A 19,316-nucleotide genomic window follows, 5' to 3' on the forward strand; every position below is an offset into this window, starting at 1 on the left:
CGGCGGAGATGTGCAACCCGGGAACAGCCCCGCGGTGTCACAACGCGATTTTCCACGGCTTCTTGTGAGGCGGGTTCTCCCCGCGGGGTGAGGAGCACCAGTTCGCTGTGCTGTGCTCCGTTTGTCGTTTTGCTGAGAGCAAACGAGCGCTTCGCAGCTCGTGCCAAGTATGGCTGTGGTTTCCGCCACAGGGCCGCCGTGTCAGCTGGACCAAGACTCCAACCACGCATCCTCTGGTGGCAATGGTACCTTGCCGGCAGGCTGGGACGCCAGGCCTGCTCCTTAGGCTCTGTCACTCAGCAGCAGCTCCCTCCGTGCTGCTGTCCCTGCTGCTCTCCCGCTTCCTCGTTACCTTCCAGCTAATCACCTTGTTGGTGGGCTGCAATAGGACAGAAGTTTGAGCAGCGTCACGCAGCCGAGCAGAGCGGCCCCGTGCCAGGGGCTCAGCCGTCCTGCTGCTGGGATTGGGCTCGTTCACACAAGGCATCTCAGCTTCATTTTTAAAACATTCCTCAAGAAGCTGTCTTGTCACCTTGCCCTCAGAAATGATGGCAGTCCCTGAAGTAAGAGGAGTGAGAGAAAAGGACTTCTGCAATAACTGTCTGACAGGACTTGCACCTTTGCCTGTGCGCACACACTTTTTGTGGAGTGTGGTACTCCAGACCAAAATGAGGAATCTCTCTTTCACAACAGAGTCCAATTGTATCAATAACGTGAGGGCACATTACTCCAAACTGAACATCACTGAGGTACTGCTTGAGGAAAAAAGAAAAAGTCAATTTATGATGAAAAAAGACACCCATCTCCAGCACAGAAAGCAAATGCTCATTTCCAGTATTCTGAGCTGCTCCTCATGTCCCTCTAAATCACTGCTGTGATATTATCATTACTCTCCTAGCATTATGGTTTCCAAAGACGGTATTTCCCTGAATGACAATTAGGAAGTTTTGCTGCTGCTGTACAAATCGTTAACTGTTTTTCTGTCATGCCTTGAGGACTTGGTGAGGACTCCTTCCATTGCTCTCCGTTCCTAAGGAGAATTCGGGGAGGCATTCCTGCTGCTTCAGGTGCTGCATTCTCAGTGAGTGTCTTTGGACTTGATTTCATCTAAAAAACATGTAGCCATTTGTCCTTCACAACACGCACTTGATGATGGTACTACTGAAAAGCATAATGACATGGTAGAAATATTAACAGCCTTAGGATCTGCTGTGGATAAAGTTATGAATGAAGGATTTCTATAACCCTAAGGGCATAAATGTATTAAAACATGGTCACTGCTATAAAGATATTGAACATTTCCTGTGCTGGAAAAAGTTATAAACTCTTTATTCCCACTGGCAACAGTCAATTTATAGCTGCCTTATTTTTGCCTAAAGGCTTGTAGTTTCTGGAAAAAATCATTTTGAATTTTCAAAGTCTGAGAAAACATCAAAACAGTAAGAAAAGAAGAGATGGAAGGATTAAATACTCATTATAAATGTCTCAATCTCTTAGGGCTTGTCTAAACAGGGAAGTTGTTTCGAAATAAGTGAGGGTGTGAGCTGAAGCACAACAGCTACTCTGTGCTACCTCCACCCCCAACAGGGAATTTCCTGTATTGTTCTGTTTCAGAAAGCCTGAATTTCTTGTAAGTACTGGAGTTTAGTGAGTTCCATTGGCTATACAGCTGTATTTCTTTCTGTACTCAGTTTACTAGCCAGGCCCAACTGTGTCTAATAAATAACGTTTAGATTGGTAATAAGAGACGTCATTTAGTGGGGAAATATTGGTGGTAGCTTATTCCAAATATGGCCCATCCTGCACTCAGTGTGGGTGACTGAAGATCACGACCTTCAGTGTGAACTTCTGCCCACGACCTATCATAGAAATCCAGAATCCGACAGATAGGAAACACTGGTAAGTTTTTTCCTGGTTTATTAGGCAATCTGTGTTACTCGTATTCACTATCAATACAGAGTTATTCATATTTTCCAGAAAGAGCAAAATTTATGGAGGTAAGGTGTCTTTAGAGACAACTGATATCTCACGTTAGTGAATTTTGGCAGTGTTTAACAGAAGGGCAAAAATCATACGTATTTTTATTCTTGCAAGTTTCATGGAAATACTGTGGTCAAGAAGACCAAGCTAGCCTGACAGAAGGAAACTCAGAGGTATTAGTACACATTATATAATGTCAGAGTACTCACTTGGGAAAGAATCTTTGTAAATATCCCTACGTTGGCTAAAACATCTATCAGAAGCTGCTGTCTTTGTGACAGTGAAGTTATTCTGCTATGCAATGTAATTTATATACATAAGGAAACTAGGTACTTGTAGAACCACCTATTTTCCAGGTGCATATGTTTTTAGATATGCAAGAAAATACTTACTATAATACAAAAGTGCTTGATAAATAATAAAAATAATTTGGAGGAATTTGGTGTTTGCACTTCTCTGAGATGTTGCAATCTGCCACTTCTTACATCCTGCAGCTGCCACTGCCTATAGGCAAAAGGGGATTCATGTTGGTGTGAAGGTGAAGAAATCAGTGACAAGCCAATCTGGGATGTCGGCTATCTTGAGATACACATCTACATTTTTGATGAAATGCAGAACTTTATTCTTTAGTAACAGGTGCATCTGGGTGAAATTCTATACCCTTTGAAACAGATAAGAATGAAGAAGTCTCAGCCACCACCTCCCAGGGTGGAGTGACAAGGTGCATTCATCATCCTCAATTACAGACGTATTTACAGAGGGCTGTGCCATGACACCATGAAAGATGTACAATTAGCTGCTTAAATCATTGAATAGAAATCTAATTGGGAGGTATGCAAATAAGGAGTGATGGAGTGGGACCATACCCACCTCTCTTTGGCTTGCCAGTGCTGAGTGCATCACCAGTCCTGAGGAGACAGGAAAGCATGAATGATTTTAGGGCTGATGTTTCCCTCTCACCTCACCTACTGGCTCTGCAGTGTGTTTCTGCAGAAACCATTCAGACTGGTCTGCTTGTCACTGCACCCGTGCTTGTGTCAGACTGCAACCAGGAGGACAACATACTTTACTTTACATTAAGTAGCTGGCAGCTCCTGAGTTTGTAACAAATCCATACCTCTTTATAATGCTTCTTGCCTTTCTTACCTCAGTCTCATTAATGTGAAAGCTGTACATGATACAATTTTGCTCATGTTGCTTCATTAGCAAATGTGCTGTCCTAGACACTCTTCCTGTGCCTGTGGACTTAGATTCACATTTGTGAGGATTTAAAACTGGAAATATGTCTGTTTTCCATCTTGATTGATGAATTTTGCTGTCCTTTGTTTACTGCAAGGCGCACAAGGAGGGCTTCTGAAGAAAGGAGCCAGGAAACACAGTCTACATGTGGCAGCAAATAAGCAGTTTTGGGGAGGTGGTGGTGTCAGAGGGATGGGACGTTTCTGGACATCTGCTGTAACCATATGACACAGATTGTTTTCTGGTATAAAGAATATTTTCCTAATGAGCAGTGAATATGCTTCAGTCTGGCTGCACCTACAGCCCCAAGAATAAGCAGTCTAGAGCTAGGTTTGTCAATAAATACCATCCGCTTAGCAGCATGGAGTCCAAACTATTGCAGAATCCACCTTAATGGTGGCTGCTGTTTTGCTAGATGTAGATGAGACAAAAATGTCTACAAAATACTTTTTTGTAAATAGTGTGATTCTGATCTCAAAAATATGACACTAAGTGTAATGGGACTTGTTCAATCTCAGTTTGAGTCTGAGAGAATCAAATGAACAGCTGCAGTTAGCTTCTTTCCTGAAGGACAGCAAAGCACTCCCACAGACACATAAGCTGTAAGTGGAGTTGCTTCTCACAGAGATTCGGACACTGATGTGTCTGAAATATGTCTTGCTTCCACTCCTGCCCACAAAGGAAGGAAATGCAACTTTGCAAGCAGCAGAAGTAGTAGAGCCTGGTTTCCTCGCTACTGCTTTGGAGGCTCCCAGATGGTTTCCTGCCTGAGCATACTGACAGCTGATAAGAGGAGAATTCCTGCTGCAGCCGTTCTCTCTGCAAAGGAACTGGTAATCCTTGCTGCTTGGCTGCTTGTTTTCCAGTAATTCCATATAAATAGAGCATCTGTGGGATCATTACACCTCCAAGGTTCAGTTGAGATTGGCTGTTGGCTTCAAAGGTCTTTAAGAGAGAAATGAGACATGAGAATCATCTAAAAAGTCTGAAGCCAAAATTCAGCCTGTTAGATGACTAATTCTTCCCTGAGCAGACACATGAAAGAAAAAAATGTTGTACTGTAGTCCAACTTGGATTTATGGGTGTGATATTCTGCTGATCTTTTTTAAAAGTCTTCATTTCCCTCTGTCTGTATTGTAAAATACGGATAAGAGGTTCAGGTACATAACTGGGATGGCTAAATTCTTCCAAATCTTGCATAACTGCAAAACATCAACAGATCAGATCAAGAATTTGTCATAGAAATTGCCTGGCTGGAACCTGGACTCATTTTTATGTCAGTTGTTTTTTTGTAGTGAAGGATCAGGGAGATTCCAGGGGAAGATAGACCTGAATAAGCAACTCTTTAAGACACAAATTTAGTTTAAAAAATGTAGTGTAAGAGTAATGAAATAAGGAAGAGGGTGAAGATGCAAAAAGGTCAGTGCTGAGGAGTGCAATCCACAGCTCATTTTCTGTGTGGAAGGACAGAAGTGACGTACAAAGTGGAATCATAAAAGGGGTGGGTGAAATAGAAACATTTACTGGGCAAGTAAACCATAAAAGGTCTTTCCAAATGGAGCTTACCTTTATGTAAATCTGCAGCAGATCTACTTACTTTTGAGTTTCACTGACAAGTTTTGGAGACATACAAAGTTGCAAACAAATATTGCCTGAAAACAGCAACAGAGAAATTGGTTGGGATATGCTTACTCCCAGAGAATAGTACCAAAGAGCTAGGAGTGCCATGAGAAAAGTGTATTTCTTGAAAACACAAAGGAAAACAGCTTCAACACCTCATGTAAGTGCGTTTCTCTGAAGTCCAAAAGAGAGCTGCTTCCAGATTCCAAAGCTAAAGCTTGCTTTTGCTAAAAAGCTTGACATCAAGAGTCATGGCTACACAGCAATAAGCCATGCCAAGGGCAGTTTGGAGCCTTTTAAAAGGACACCCGTACCACCCCAGCCTGCTCCAGCACTCAGAATGGCCCCAACACCTGAGGGGAAATCCAGCTGTGCTCAGCGTTCAAAGCAAGCCCTCCTGTGCTAATCCTCTTTGATCCTCCGGGACAATGAAGAGACCCTGAGTTGTGATCAAGTTTGCTTCAGGGCTGGTTTTAGACACCACAAGATGTCCAGAGCTGGACACAATTCCACAGGGCCTTTAAGCCCCTTTTCAAAGTGCTCTAGAAATACGAACTCTGTGCTCAGCACTGTGTGATCGGTATAAGCCACTCTTTAATTTTCTCATCTTCTGTCACATGAGAGCAAGTCATACTTCCTCTGCCTCTTCCTTCCCGAAGTTCCTGTGGACACAAGTGGAATGGGGAAGCACTGGTGCTTGGAGCTGGGATCCCTTCTATCCAGGCAGTCTCCAACTTCTGCCTTCCAAGATGCCACTGAGGGTTGAACTTTTAAATTGCTGACTTTGAATAGAAAAAGAACAAAAGAAAGACAAGAAAAACAAGAAACAATCTATGCCCTTTGCCTTCTCTCCTTGAAAATACAAATTAGGGTGTGTGTTTGTTTTTTTTAAAGAGAAGTCAAAATAAATGTTACAATATGAAGTAAATGCTGTTTTATATATGAAAATATATGTGTGTGTGTATATATATATTCTTAACAACATGTTCCAGTTTGGTCAGTTACATTATGAGTTTAATAATGGCTTATCAGTTTAGAAAAGCAGAAGCTGATCTAGGAATCTCCTGCAAGTTCAGGATCTGATGTTCAGGCTCAAGGATTAGTCCTGGTGTAATGGCAGGGGTCTGGAGCTCTGCCTCGGCTTTGGGGCTCTCCCAGGATGAGCTGTTTGTTTGCTGTATGTATACATGTGAGTAGCTGTGATGGTGACAGTCACTGCCAGCATTACCTGACACCTAATAAAATGTAATTGCTATCTGAGAAAATAGCTTTGCTAGCCCTCCTCCACGTATTTCAGGGGTATGGGGATGACAGCTGGCTGATGCATTTCTCAGTCCATTCTCTTCCCATCACCCCAACATTCATTTCAGGGGGCCTCTCTCCAAGAGGCTATTTGGGGAACTTAGCCAACAGCATCACACAAGTGCAGGTGCTGCAGCCATATGTCTGGGGCTGATTTGGCTATAATTAGGGAATTTTCAAAAACCTTTCCAAACGGGAGAGGGGGAGACTTGTTGTAGTGGCTTTCAAACCACTCCTTTCAACCTGAAGCCAGCTGGACACCATGGTTTCAAAGGGTCTGGCTTTCAGAGTGGAATAACCAAAGTTGTGTCTCAGAGAAAAAGGGCAGAAATGCAATTTGCCCTTTAAAGCAGCCTGTCGTTTTTGGTAGACTCTTGTTTTGGCCAGTGAAACCAGTATTTTGGGTGTGTGTTTGCTTTCTGGCCAGGCTTGGAGGTAAGGTGTGAAGCTTGGAGGACCGTTGGTCAGGACCAGCCCCAGTGTTCTGCTCTAACACTGGCCATTTTAACCACAGATGTAATAAATCCAGAGAACAAAGACAGCTAAATTCATCAGCTATTAAGATTATACAAATTGTTGTATTGGGCCAAAGAGCATCTGAGATGTCTCCATCCCCACCAAGGCAGTGGTGTGTACCTGCTTTACAGAAGAAGGAAATAGGGCTGGGACACTGATTAGATTGTGGGGCTGCCACCATGACAACAGATGAAGGAACCAACAGCAGAGCTTTCAGACACGTATAAAACTGACAGTAACAAAAAATCTTGCATTAAAATCAGCTTAAAGCAGTCCTGGAAATTACAGTCCTGAGGGCATTATTTGCATGCCAAATAAATGAATGAAAATGAAGAATGATGGCTATGTATGAGGCATTTGGCTAAGCATGAAAAAATAGGGACAAAGCTGCAGAAGTCTATAAAGGAAAATCTTCCATCTCATAACATATAAAATTCCTTCATTGTGCAGGAAAACAGAAGATAAGGGGAAACCAGCACATATCTTTTATCTAGACTGTCAAAAAAATGAAGAAGTCATGGATAAATGAACTCAGGCACTCGTGAATGCCCTCGAGGCATCTCACTGTGTTACTAGGTACTCACCAACCTCTGATAAGATGATTCTGAGAGGAAGACATTGAAGTGGTTGTACATGGTAGAGAGTTACAAGTGTTTGCAACCAAACTGCTTATTTTAATTACCTGTCATTGTTGATGAAACAAGAAGTAAGTCAATGCCATTGCAACAACCTGGATTCAAAACTGCCAAGGAGATGGATTTTTTATAGAATGTAAAATTAACTCAATTAAGTACTGGCAAGACCAGGAACTTTGATGGAATGAGGGGCTCACAGAGCAGCTGAGAGCACCTGGAGGCAGATGAAGGGTGGCAGCCTGAGCTGCTGTGTGCTACCTGCCAGTCCTCTCTCTTCCTTTCATCTGTTCTTATGGGAAAATGCTGGTTTCGACAAGCAGCTCCATGGGCTGTGGAACTAAGAGATTGATCAGTAGTAACTGTCTGTGGGTTTGTGTCTTTGTCAGGCTGAATTCTCTAAGGTTGCAGCACAGCTCTGCTGTTTATAAGACATCGGAAAAACTATACATTATGAACGTCCTAACCACAGGAAAAGTTCAATGGGAGCTCACACTGTGTTTATCACCAGGAAATCCACATGAGGGAGAAAACTGGCCTGAAGCATGGCTTTCCCAGTGGCTAACAAGACGTGCGCTCCCACCAAAGTTTTTCCTAGGGTTTAATTCATTCACTGCCTGTTTCTTGGTTACAGAGTGATCCTCTTTTATCACATCTCTCTTTCCTGCCACTCCAGCACAGGTAAGCTGGAGTACTGAGTGAGCACTGTGTCTTCACAGCCGCTTGGACCTGGCTGCTAAAAGTCCTGCAGTAGGTTTTCACACATTTCTGAGTTCTGACTCCTGCTCATGTTAACTGCACCCCAAGTTAGGCTGTGCTGCCTGCTGCTGCACCAGGGCAGGTCGAGGGACTCTGTGCAACTTCAGATTATCTGTGTCGGGCTAATCTCATCACCCTGCACCCTTGGCATCACCCTACACTGGGTGTTTTGGAAAAAGCCCAAACACCACAAAAGCCTACATGCCATTGGGTGAAAACATGATTAGTGCGGACATTGTCTGCTTGTGTACAAATGAGAGTGGAAGAGTGATATTGAGAACAAGAACAGGGGCTGCAAAGTAAATCCCATATGCAGCATGTAGGCAGGTCTGGATAAAGGGTGAGGCACGGCCACCCCGGTGCCAGCTCTCTCTGCTGGCTGGTCTTGTGACAGTTCCCAAGGTGGTTTTATAAAATCCCAGCAGGGCTTGCTTTTGCCTGGAGTGGCCTCACTCTGGGACCATGAACTTTCCTGGCTGCATGTCTCTGTGCCTGCCCCAGCCTTGGCCTTTTGTACCCTGATGGATTGCACGAGGGGAAGCAGGCAGTGCCCCGGAAAGCAGTTGGGCTACTGTGACAAACAGGTTGCTCAACATCGGGCTGATATTACTGACCACATCTCTCGCTGGCTGCTGAGATAGTGTCTGTAGGCAGTTTCTCAGCTGAGCTTGATTCCTTTTGCCTCCTCCTAAGGCTGCAGGTTTTCCTGTCCATGTGCAAAGCTAAGAGCCCGGTGCTTAGAGCGGAAGAAGCCAGCAGCAGGATGTGATTTCCTTCTCATTCATGCAGCAAAGGAGCTGGCACAGGGCTTTCAGGCTAATGTGACAGCTTATGTATCCATCAAATGAAACCAGGGCCCCTGTTCCAAGATCTCTGCACACTGAGAGCTGTCCCCACAGGAAGGCTCTTCACAACTGCACAGTGGGACCTGCTGTGCCTTTCAGAGGCTGGAGAAACTTGTCGGGCCCTTTGAGCCTGCTGGTCCCTGGACCAGAAAAAAATAACCCCCAAAAATGTGTACTTTCAGGATTGGGACATCACTTACTTTTCTGACAGCAAAGGTTATTTTCCTTATATGTATTACAGTTGTTTGAGTGCTGCAATTATGGGCTGGGGGTCTGCTGTCTGGGATGCCAAAGAGTCCTTGAAATTGAGCCCTAAAGACTGGATCTGCTTTATATGGAGAAGCACAAGGCAGAGCGCTCAGAATGATGAAAAAAAAAAAAAAAAAAAAAAAAGAGCTTAAAAATGCAGAAAGAAAAACCAAAGCCCACCAACAAAACAAAAAAAACCCTGCAACAGAATAATGCAGTGCAGATATTTTTATGAATAAAAGTGTTTGTTTTTAGAACAAACCCATGAAACTGAATTTTAGGGTTATTCACATATGTTACATTTCTATGCAATAGAATAGGAATGACACTTCGTATGTACAGCTGCTCTCCTCTTGCATGTCCCTGTTTCTCACCTCCCAGTTCCTCTTTGCTTTGTCTCCCTGCCCTTCCACTTTATGTGCAGTCCTTGCTCGAGCTGTCCTTGCTCGAGCTGTCCCTGTGGCATTGCCCAGCTCTTTGCCTGGGATCCCAGCAGCCCGCCTCGCCGCTCCGTCTGCGTGCATGCGCTCCTTATGCTGAGCATGCAGTTTGGGAAGGATTTCCTTAGCTGGCATTTCCTGATCATTTCTGACTAACCGTAGAGGAAGTTCAACCAAAGAAATGATGAATCTTCATTTTTTTAAATATTTTTTCAAATAACTTAAAAACCCTGACATCTTATTTTTGCACAGCAAACAGACTGCCTGCTCCCTGCTCATGGCCTCGTCCTCGCAGATAAAACACACACCAAAGCCAAATCCACCTTCTGCTGGGAAGCTCTTGTCCTCTTCTGGGAGCTGTATTTGCTGGCTTCAGGCCATCGGGCTTGCCCAGCACTCTTAAGAAAGTAGTTTGTAGCCTGAAAGAATGTTCCCTTAAATTTTGTCTCTTTCAGAAATTAAATTCCATGCTCAAGAACTCGCAGCAAAGTTTCTATGCAAAGGAGCACCTCAATCCTCCTCTTCTGGAGGCTTTCTCTCTTGGTCTCTCTCAGTCTGCACAAGTGTCAGAGCTCCTTGTGAACTTGTGTCTGGAAATCCCACACCAGAACAGTGAGAAGGTCTCCCTATGCTCTGTGATGCCCAGGTGGGGAGGGGAGGGAAGCAAAGAAATAAGAACAGCAATGGCAACATCAACCATCTCTAGATTGCAGCACAGCCACAGGCACTCCCAGCAGCTCAGCTCTTTGGCAAAGCATGAAGTATGTTTGAATGCAATCCAAAGTGCAACAACAACAAACATACGCAAGGAAAACACTTGCATTAATCACACAAAAAGTGATTTAACAGGCTGCATTAACCTATAAAACCCTTGGCAGAGCAAGGGCAGTACAGGAGTGCAGATGGAGCTGAGTCCCTGGCAGGCAGCTCATAAGGAACGAACGCTGGAGGTGCTGCTGCCACCACCCCAGGCACTGCTGTCATTGTGTAACAGCCATGTCCCTCTGTGCTGGCTGCCCAAAGCAGCCAGGAGAGGAGCTCCACGTGCTGTTTGATGGAGAAATACAGATCTTAAGAGCCATCAAAAACCAGCCTGTATTACTTGGTGGCAGAAGGCTACGGCTCCACAGACCCTGAGGCATTCTGCTGCTGGTGCTGGTCCTGGGTTGGTCTCTTCCCCACAAAATGCACTTTGTAAAATCACCAAAGTAGTTTGCAGTGAGGCATGAGAAACCCAAGAGCATCCTCATTATATCCAAACAAGTCACAGCTTAATAAGGGACTGAAAATGGAAAATGAAATGAAAAATGTGGTAAGTTTCCTGTTGTTTATCAAAATAATTAAAGATCACAGCTACATTTTATATTAATTTATTAGAAAAAAGGATACACGGTTGAATGTGCAAATATATACAACAAATACCACAACGAAACGTCAAGAAGGGAGAGCTCCTCCCCTCTGTCAATGGCTTTCCCCCTGGCAACAGTGATGACTGCTTAATGCTTCCCCACAGATTTACAGACACAAAAAAGTGTAATGCTTCATTTGCACGAGATGTAAGTTTTATTTGAACAAAAATATTCTGGCTTTGAAACGACAAAAGTCTGCTATTTTGGTGGTTTTCTTTTTTTTTTTAACCTGAGCAATTTTTGCGGAACAAGGGAACAAAGGAAAGGCATTGCCCTGTGCTTCACTCTCATCACAGCATCTGATGGTCTTTGAATTACTAAACCACTGAATCACATAAAGTTAATGCAAATTAATGCAACTCTCAAACCCACACCTACGATGCAATCAGTGGGACAGAGGATCGCGGGCTCTGCCCTTGGCAAAGTGAGCTGGTGGGAACCACCTGGCTCGAATTCAATGGCTGTAAGCATTCTCAGGTAAAGTGTTCCTATCCGACAGTAAGGTACTTAATGCCATCTCCTGTAATAAGGAGTTATAAATGTAAAACACAGTTCAGTCCGAAAAGCAAAGAGTCCTGGATCCTGCTACGCTCTTTGCTCATTGCGTGATCACTGAATGACTGAAGAACTGCTATATTAATTCCTAATCGAGTAAAGGCCTTGGGAATGAGTGCAACTCCCAATAAACACTCCTGCTGTCTTCAGGAAAGAAGTTCAGAACAGATTAATCTCTTTATGATTCTGCAGGATTTATTTCAGGTAGGTGTTTTTGTGCCCACTGGCCACAGGCAATGACACTGCTCAGCTTGCTGTCCTCCTTTGTCATGCGATCAGCTGCATCTGCAAGCTCCATGGAGCAACACTGCTAAGTAAACAGAGCTCACTCTGCCCGCTTAATGCTCCTCTCCACTTTGAATGAGAACCCCCAGGGATGCTGGAGAAGGCACTACAGGTCCTGAGCTGGGCAATGCCGAGTCCCCAGGGGACAGGAGCTTCACAAGGGGCTGCCAGCTGTCCCATGCTCATCAAGGTGCAGAGCTTCCCTCTGCACCAGCTCCCCTGATATCTTCCAAGAAATACAGACAAATAACAAAATAATGCCCTACAGCAAACAGAAGATGCTACAAGGAGTATGCCTGGCCTCCTGCCTGTACTGCATTTTCAGACATGACACGTCAAAGGCTGATTCAGTTCCCAGGTGCTTTCACAGTTTTTCTGTTGCCTTTGGCCAGGGAGCAGAATGAACCAAGCATTGGCTCCTTTTCCCTCCAGCACCTCCCCTCCTGCCAGCAGGTTGTAGGGAGGCTGCCAGCAGCCACCAGGTCCATCACTGACAGACCACAGCAGGGCTGCTGCTTCATTTCAGTCTGTCCCCAGTGATGGGAGTGACTGCAGAAGAGTTGGTTTTTGTCATCCTCACGCCATTCTCCTTTTCTTTGCCTTCTTTGGATTACTGCAGAATTTGACTACATGGGAGAAAAAAAAAAAGACTTTGGGGAGGACTGTTCTGCTTTTAAACTTCTGTAATTTTTTTTAATTGCACCTGTTTAGTATACTGTACTTGCACAAGAATGCATCTCGTGGACTCTGGAGCAGTCGGACCTTAAATGAGAAGCCTGAACATAACCCCAAACTTAACTTTGAGTTTAAAAGTGAAAGTTAGGAACCAGTAAGCTATGTCTGATGGGGACAAGACAGCTCCGGGAGCAGAAAGGAGACATGCAGAAGTTTAAGGGGGGACTGACTGAAGGACAGCTACATCCAAGCTGACCTTTTATGTCTTTTTAAGAAAACAAAACCAGAAGTACTTGCTCTCTCTGATTGACCCAGTAGCCAAGTTTTGTCCAAGTTTAAACAGTTTTACAACAAACCACAATAACAAACATGTCAGTTGTCCTCAATAGCTTGGTATTTTTCCACTTCAGAAGATTTTCTGACAGCATGAAAAGAAATGCTCCAGTAGAACATGAGCTGATTTGCACACTACTGCAGTCTGAATCAGAGGCTAGCATGCCATTGCTTCACAATTTGGGCTCTGCAGAAGCATAGTATAATTAATCTTGCCCTTTACAGATGCTTTCTGTACTTCACAAGGCTCCTCAGTGTGATGGTCCCCTACCACAATACACACCTCATCTGAGTGTTAACTCTGTACTGCAGCATACCTTGCAAGCTCTCAGTGACATTTTATTATTTGTACGCTTTATGACAGCAATTTGTGTGAGCAGAAAGGCCAAAGTCCTTGTGAGCATGGCCCTGTGAGCTGCACTTTCTTGCATCCCCCGGAGGTGCGGATCCCCACAGTCCAGCTCCCCTCTCCCACAGCCCCACTTGGGGCAGGGCTGTGCAGCACTTGCCTACATCGGGTTTAGTCTAGGACAAAAAAAAAAAGAGGGTTCAGAAACTAAATTTCACACCAGATCTTATGCTGAAAAGCCTGGATTCTTTGCGAAACTTGTCCGGACATCAACTTTCATTTTAGAGCTTTGGGTGGAGAAGAGGGAACATCCTGCAGCATAAATCCAATTTTCTAAGCATCTCTAACCCAGGACAATTTCTGCCTATGAGGCCAGCTGCCCAGTTTGCCTCAGGGTCAGCAGAGGTGCTGGAAAATCTTACTGCTCTTGCAGGGTGTTACTCAGGTACCCAACTCTGCATTTGATCTAAGTGAACAGCAAGACTTGCTAGCACTTCAGCTGTCTTGAGGTAGGAGGAAAGCAGCATTTCTGCTTTTGAGGCAGCCCTTTCCTGCAGGACATGCAACTCAGCCCACTGGTGAGCCCAGGGGCTGGAGGGAGAGCAGTAAGGAGGGACCTTCAGTGCCATCGATGTCTGCGATGATGTTTCCATGGCCGCTGCTTGGTCACTCAGCATTTTGAGTAGGTCTGACGATAATGCGTTACAACAGGCACACGAGGGGGCCAGTGACTTGGCTTTGTCAAAGAAGATATCTTCCATGCTGGCAGGATCAGGCATCTATGGCCAGTGGAACTTACCTGCATGAGCAAAGATCAAATACGGTGTGGGTCACTGCACTGCAAACTGCCAGTTCTGCAGTGACTGTATGCCATCTTAAAATAGTATGCAGCCAAACTTTTGAAGTTAAATATGTCAAACTATACACATATATGATCCTGAGATAGTGTCCCTAACAAGACCCAAGGTAGATAAGCTTCCTGAACCCAGAGGTTCTCATGCCGTTGCTTTTTGTTTCCTTTTGACAGGCCTGCTAGCCTCTCACAGACCACGCTGCATTTCTTCATTTTCCATTTTTTGGGGTGAGTCTGATGAAACAATCAGTTTGACAATTGCTACCAGCAATTCCAATTGCATTTCTTCTGCAGTTTGAATGAAAGCATTCTTGATCCTTTGCCAGGTCTCCCAAGACTTGCAGAAACAGGCTCACAGCTTCCCTTTCTATTTTTCAGCCAGCTGAGAGCTGCGTGTCAGCAGTCTCCTGCTAGAGGAGCAGCTGTGCTGTGCTGAGGACACTCCTCAAGACATGGAGAAAACATCAGTAGTAATCGGAGTGAGAGGTGACAAGAATAAACCACAGTAGAGAGAAACTTAACACGATGGTCATCAACCAGAGGGTCAATGCCCACACGTCCCAGACCCATCAGTACATAGTCCTGTTTTGAACTTCTGACAGCTCAGAGTCAGATCTTTTAAACGCAGGGGAAAAATATTTTCCGAAATTCTCTTTGCTTGAGCGCTATGCATTTAAAAAGTTCTTTTTACTGTTTCAGTATTTTAGCCCTTAGTTGATTAGTCATCAATATCTGTCAGATGCTTGCTGCCACAGGCAGCCTGAGCACCCACAGTGTTTGTAAGGAATATAAAAAAATAGCTTTAGCAACTAGGAATTATACAACAGAGGGAAAAGACAGGACTGACTAGATTAATGCAACTTGTAGTGGATTTGTTAACATTAAGTGTCTGACTTGTCCCAAAGTCATGCCAGAAATGGTACCATGTAGCTTACCAGTAAGGGCAGTAATAAGAGTAATGCATTACTTCAATCATCAGTGAAGCACTCACTCATTTAACATACTATTTCCAAATGAAATCAAAGGTTTCCAGTAAAAATGCCACTCCTCTGGAGACTGCAAGCATCTTGCAGCTTCTTCACTCTCTCTGCCTTTGAACTCTGTGATAGCTGCTTCATTGACATCATGGTTCCAGTGCAAAAAAAAACCTCCTCCAGATCCCAATCTTCTTCCTTTAAACTTTTGACTGCCTCTCATCTGTCCATTCCTGCTTAGTGTTCTGTAAAGCCTGAGTCTTCTGTTCATCTACCTGGACATAGTCCACTCTCTGCTCCTCAGAAAGAAACGGTTTCTGTGAGAGACGAGGGAAAAAAACATTACATTCATTTCAGGGCAAGATGTTAGCGAAACCTGGCTCGATTTTCTGCTATCCCTTATTCTGTTTGCCTCGCTTCACCCTGAAGCTTGCAGTGACATCAGCTGACAGAAGCGTTGCTTTGCAGCCTGCCTGAGCTAAGTCAACCATCCACCAGCCCATCGCTCAGCCCAGCATGTGAGTGAGGAAAATGGCTGTCCTGGCTATTTCCATACAGATTACCATCCTCGTCAAGCGAGCAGTCCTGCTGCTGGGATAACCTGCCTGCACTCTAACCAGAGGGATGGTTTTCATTTAAAAAGGCTTCGGTGTCCTAAGTCTTTTGCGTCCAGCAGTGCTAGTTGACAGGGAAAATGGCCTATGGGACACAAAACTTCCCAAACACACAGTATGCTTTGCTTGCAGTGGTACCTGTTCACCACCTGGGCAGGCTGTAAGCTCTCTGGAACAAGGACTGCATTTTCTCAGCATTGCTAAAGAAATTGTAATGTTTTTGGAGATGCAAGAGTAAGGATGCACATTTTGCTGTGTTACGAGAGATGGTACAGTTTTACCTGGTGAATATATCGTGGGCTGTAAACTTGTTACTGCAAAGAGATTTGGGGGAAAACTAGCAGGAAAGGGTTTGTGGAGGCACAGTGAAAATGGGAGAGCATGCAGAGATCCTGCAAGCACCAAACAAACTTGCCCACAAGCCCTCAGGGTTGCACATCCCTAGGGCACCTAGCAGGCTCTGGATCTTGTTTTCCTCCCAGTAGATACAGAGTGAGGAGGTTTGGGGTTCTTCACAGGGGACTCATACCTTCTGTACAGGGGATGGGGAAGCAGAATTAAAATCCAATGCTAAGTAATCAAGGTTAGATTTCCTTGTCCATGGAAAAGCACCACTGTATGGAGATGTTGCCTGTCTGTGCTCCTGTCAGGAAAGAAGAGAAACTTTTAATGTTCTTAAAATATGATCCCAGGAGGAAGCAGGACAGCCTTGGAAGCAGAGACTCTCTTGACAGCACAAATGAGGACAGCCAGCACCCACAGGGCAGTCTGTGCCAAAAGTGCATCTGGTGACTAACTGTAGGGTAGTGCTGATTAGCTGTCACATGCCATAAGGGAATGGAGAGTGCCTTTTCCTCCTGGTAATTATAGCAAAGCAAGCAAATCATGCTGAATCTCATTCTGATTTAGACAGTATTCTCAGGAAGGAGCTCAGCTTCTCACCCCAAGACCCTGGAAGGTTCAGATTTGCAGGGGTGCCAGCTGAACCACTGTGGGGGTAACTCTTCCAAATCTAGCAACTGAGAATGTCAGGGAATGAACAGAAGATCGCAAACACGTGGAGAGTTTTAACTGACTGGAAAAATCAAAAGGGCAGCAGTTATACCTGGAGCTTTTGAGCAGGTTGTGATCTAGTAAAGATGTGGTTTAAAATTTGAGATGACTGTTTATGGATTCTGTGGTCAGTTTTGCAATGTATTTGAATAGCCTTTGCTGTTGGGCTTCAGCTCTGGAGCCAAATGTGTAGACAGTGGCTCAGAATGAGGGATTTGAGATGAATTTCTACCCAAAACTCAAAGGAAACCGAGTTTCTGGTCTTTTGCAAGATATGGCTAGAGAGTGAATGAAGAAAAGGAAGCCACAAAGCCAGATGTTCTTCTCTCGTGGGATGGGAAGTGGGGTTAGTGCCACCAGCCAAAGCAGAAGCAATAGGAGACTGTAATGGGCGTTCTGTTTCTGCACAATATTTGGTGTGTTTCTTTAGGAAGTGCCCTAACGGCTTTCTGTCATTTCCTTGGAGATTTTGCAGGGCATACTTTTGAAAGGCGAAAAGATTTAATTTGCCTTTGCCTTAATGAGTTCTCATGTAAATATGGCTGATCCCTGTGATCTCTTGGAACTGCTCAGCAACATTCGTGGGCGAACAGCTGAGTTCTGCAGAGCAGAAGAAGGGCTCCCCTTATCTCTCTGTAAATTGGTCCCACTGTCTTTGGTTTAAAACCTTTTCATCATTTTTGTTAAAACAGAAGGCAAAGGACAAACCTCCTCAACATTTTTTTCTTAGAAAACAAACTTCTACATTCTCTATCAATGTGACAGAACAGAATAAAGCAAAGGATGGCTGTGTGAAAATGAAGATTACCATATGAATGTAACTTTCTTCCTCTTCTCCGGAAACTGAATTGGCAAATATTCTTGCTGAATTAATACCGTCTCTTTCTGGTGAGATAAAGCTCATTCGATTGCTATGAAGAAAAACACAGGAGAGGTTAAGGAAGCATCTTACAGATGCTCTGAAATGAAGCCAAAGCCTGACACAGTCCATATGGTGAATAAACTCACACTAATGCTGCAGCCTTTATGGAAGGGATATCCAAAAATATTCCTTAGTTCAGGAAAAAGTGTTATAATCTTGTAAGTGTCTTAGTTGATTTTATTTTATTTATTTTTTTATGAACATTTACCATCTCTGCTATGACAGAAAGCATAAAATGTTGTAGCCATCCTCCATCAAGGGGCACAAACAGAGAACGCTCGTTTGAGTAACAAGTGCCAGTGGGGCAGTTTGTTGTGTGGGTACCCGATTCTTGGAGATTAACACAAATTAATTAGCTACTGGAGGGGAATGCAGAGGGACTTGGCTGGCTTTGAACACCATGTAAACACATGCTGTCTGTGTGTAGAGATGGCTGCAACTCAGCCCTTGTTCAGGGAAATCTCTTCACTAACATTGCTGTCAGAGGTATATCATGAGTGAATTATTGCAGGCTGGCACAATGGGGTTAGTTACTAGGAAATTGGATGGCTACTTCGTGCAGCATGAACAGTGTAATTCCTTCTGCTTTATTAGTTCCGGACATAGTCCTTTTCTAGTTTTGTTAATGCGAAACATGCAAACTCCCTCTGAGCTCATTATCCTTCAGGACTCTGCACTGTGTCAGCACTCATTAACTGTGGCACTCTGGCAGGGATGCTGGGAAGGGAGGCTACTGGTTCTCCCTCAGACAGCCTGTGACAGGCAGCTGAGGGGTTACCAGCTTTCAAGGGTTGGGCTGGGAGAGGGATTAGTACGGCCAGGCTTTCCCCCAGGCATCTCACTGTGACTTCCCCAGCTCATGAATTCCCTGAAGTTGAAGTTTAGCCATCACAACAAGCACTCCAGAGCACAGGTTAGCTCTGGTCTTTTCAAAAGGAACCTTCAAAAGACAATGAGTTTTGAGCAAACACTAATCTGCAAGACACCCAACCCACATCCCTCCTCCTGGGAGCAGTACATGATGCTCAGCTCACTGGAGCTACCTGTCTTGACAGGGAGCATTGACTTTTAGAGACAGCAAAAGCCTGGGATGTTGCAAGGAACCCTGTGAAATTCTGGTTTGTAGACTTTGCCCGGAAACTGTATCACAAGGAATGTGATCAATTATTTTTAATTCCATTCCACAATGTTAATGCTTGAAAGACTGGAACAGTGGGTTTCATGTTGACTTACTAAGGCACAGTCCACATCCTGGTCACAGCAGCATGCTCTCGGATTGTGGAGAGGTTTCTCAAGTCCAAAGGAGGTGGCCGTGCTACAAAGAGATACAAAAGGAGCTACATTTGCAAGAGCAAGACTCACGAAAAGCATGGGTTGATTAGGAAAATGCAAATTTTTAATAACAGTAAGAAACTAACAGAGTATTTCACAAAACTTAATTGATAGAAATCAGTAACAGGTGACTGCTTCAGTCAGTGCAAGAAAGCAAAGTCCCTCATTAGTCCAAAACCAACAGAATAAATACAACAGGCAGTAGGAAAACAAATGCCCTACAAGACCCCTCCATGCCTCAGCAAGGAGAGCCCACTTCACCTTCAGGTCAAGGCTCTGGGCTCTCTTCTAAACCCAAAGGTGCTACATATGGAGAGGACCACACCTCACACTAGGGTAACTTTTACACTCAGTTCTCAAAACCCTCTAAGAAAGAAGCT

The 19,316-nt window shown here is 44.3% G+C and overlaps 1 protein-coding gene across 6 annotated transcripts in view; it reads right to left on the reverse strand.

The window, feature by feature from the left end:
• Positions 1 to 10,936: 10,936 nt before the first annotated feature.
• GAB3 (GRB2 associated binding protein 3) overlaps positions 10,937 to 19,316 on the reverse strand; it is a 54,375-nt gene continuing 45,995 nt past the window's right edge. For 4 of the 6 annotated variants that reach the window (XM_085230593.1, XM_085230592.1, XM_010715393.3 and 1 more), the window contains exons 7-10: positions 18,838 to 18,919; positions 17,491 to 17,593; positions 16,159 to 16,272; positions 10,937 to 15,332 (exon numbers count right to left, since the gene is read on the reverse strand). In XM_085230593.1, the coding sequence (XP_085086719.1) occupies positions 15,216 to 15,332; positions 16,159 to 16,272; positions 17,491 to 17,593; positions 18,838 to 18,919 (416 nt within the window). In that variant the 3' untranslated portion in view covers positions 10,937 to 15,215. The remainder of the gene's footprint in view (positions 15,333 to 16,158; positions 16,273 to 17,490; positions 17,594 to 18,837; positions 18,920 to 19,316) is intronic. The other 2 variants (XR_014884973.1, XR_014884972.1) reach the window with 2 other exon arrangements.

The sequence above is a fragment of the Meleagris gallopavo genome, chromosome 9, assembly GCF_905368555.1.
Source record: "Meleagris gallopavo chromosome 9, MGAL_WU_HG_1.1, whole genome shotgun sequence".
Taxonomy (NCBI): Eukaryota; Metazoa; Chordata; class Aves; order Galliformes; family Phasianidae; genus Meleagris; species Meleagris gallopavo.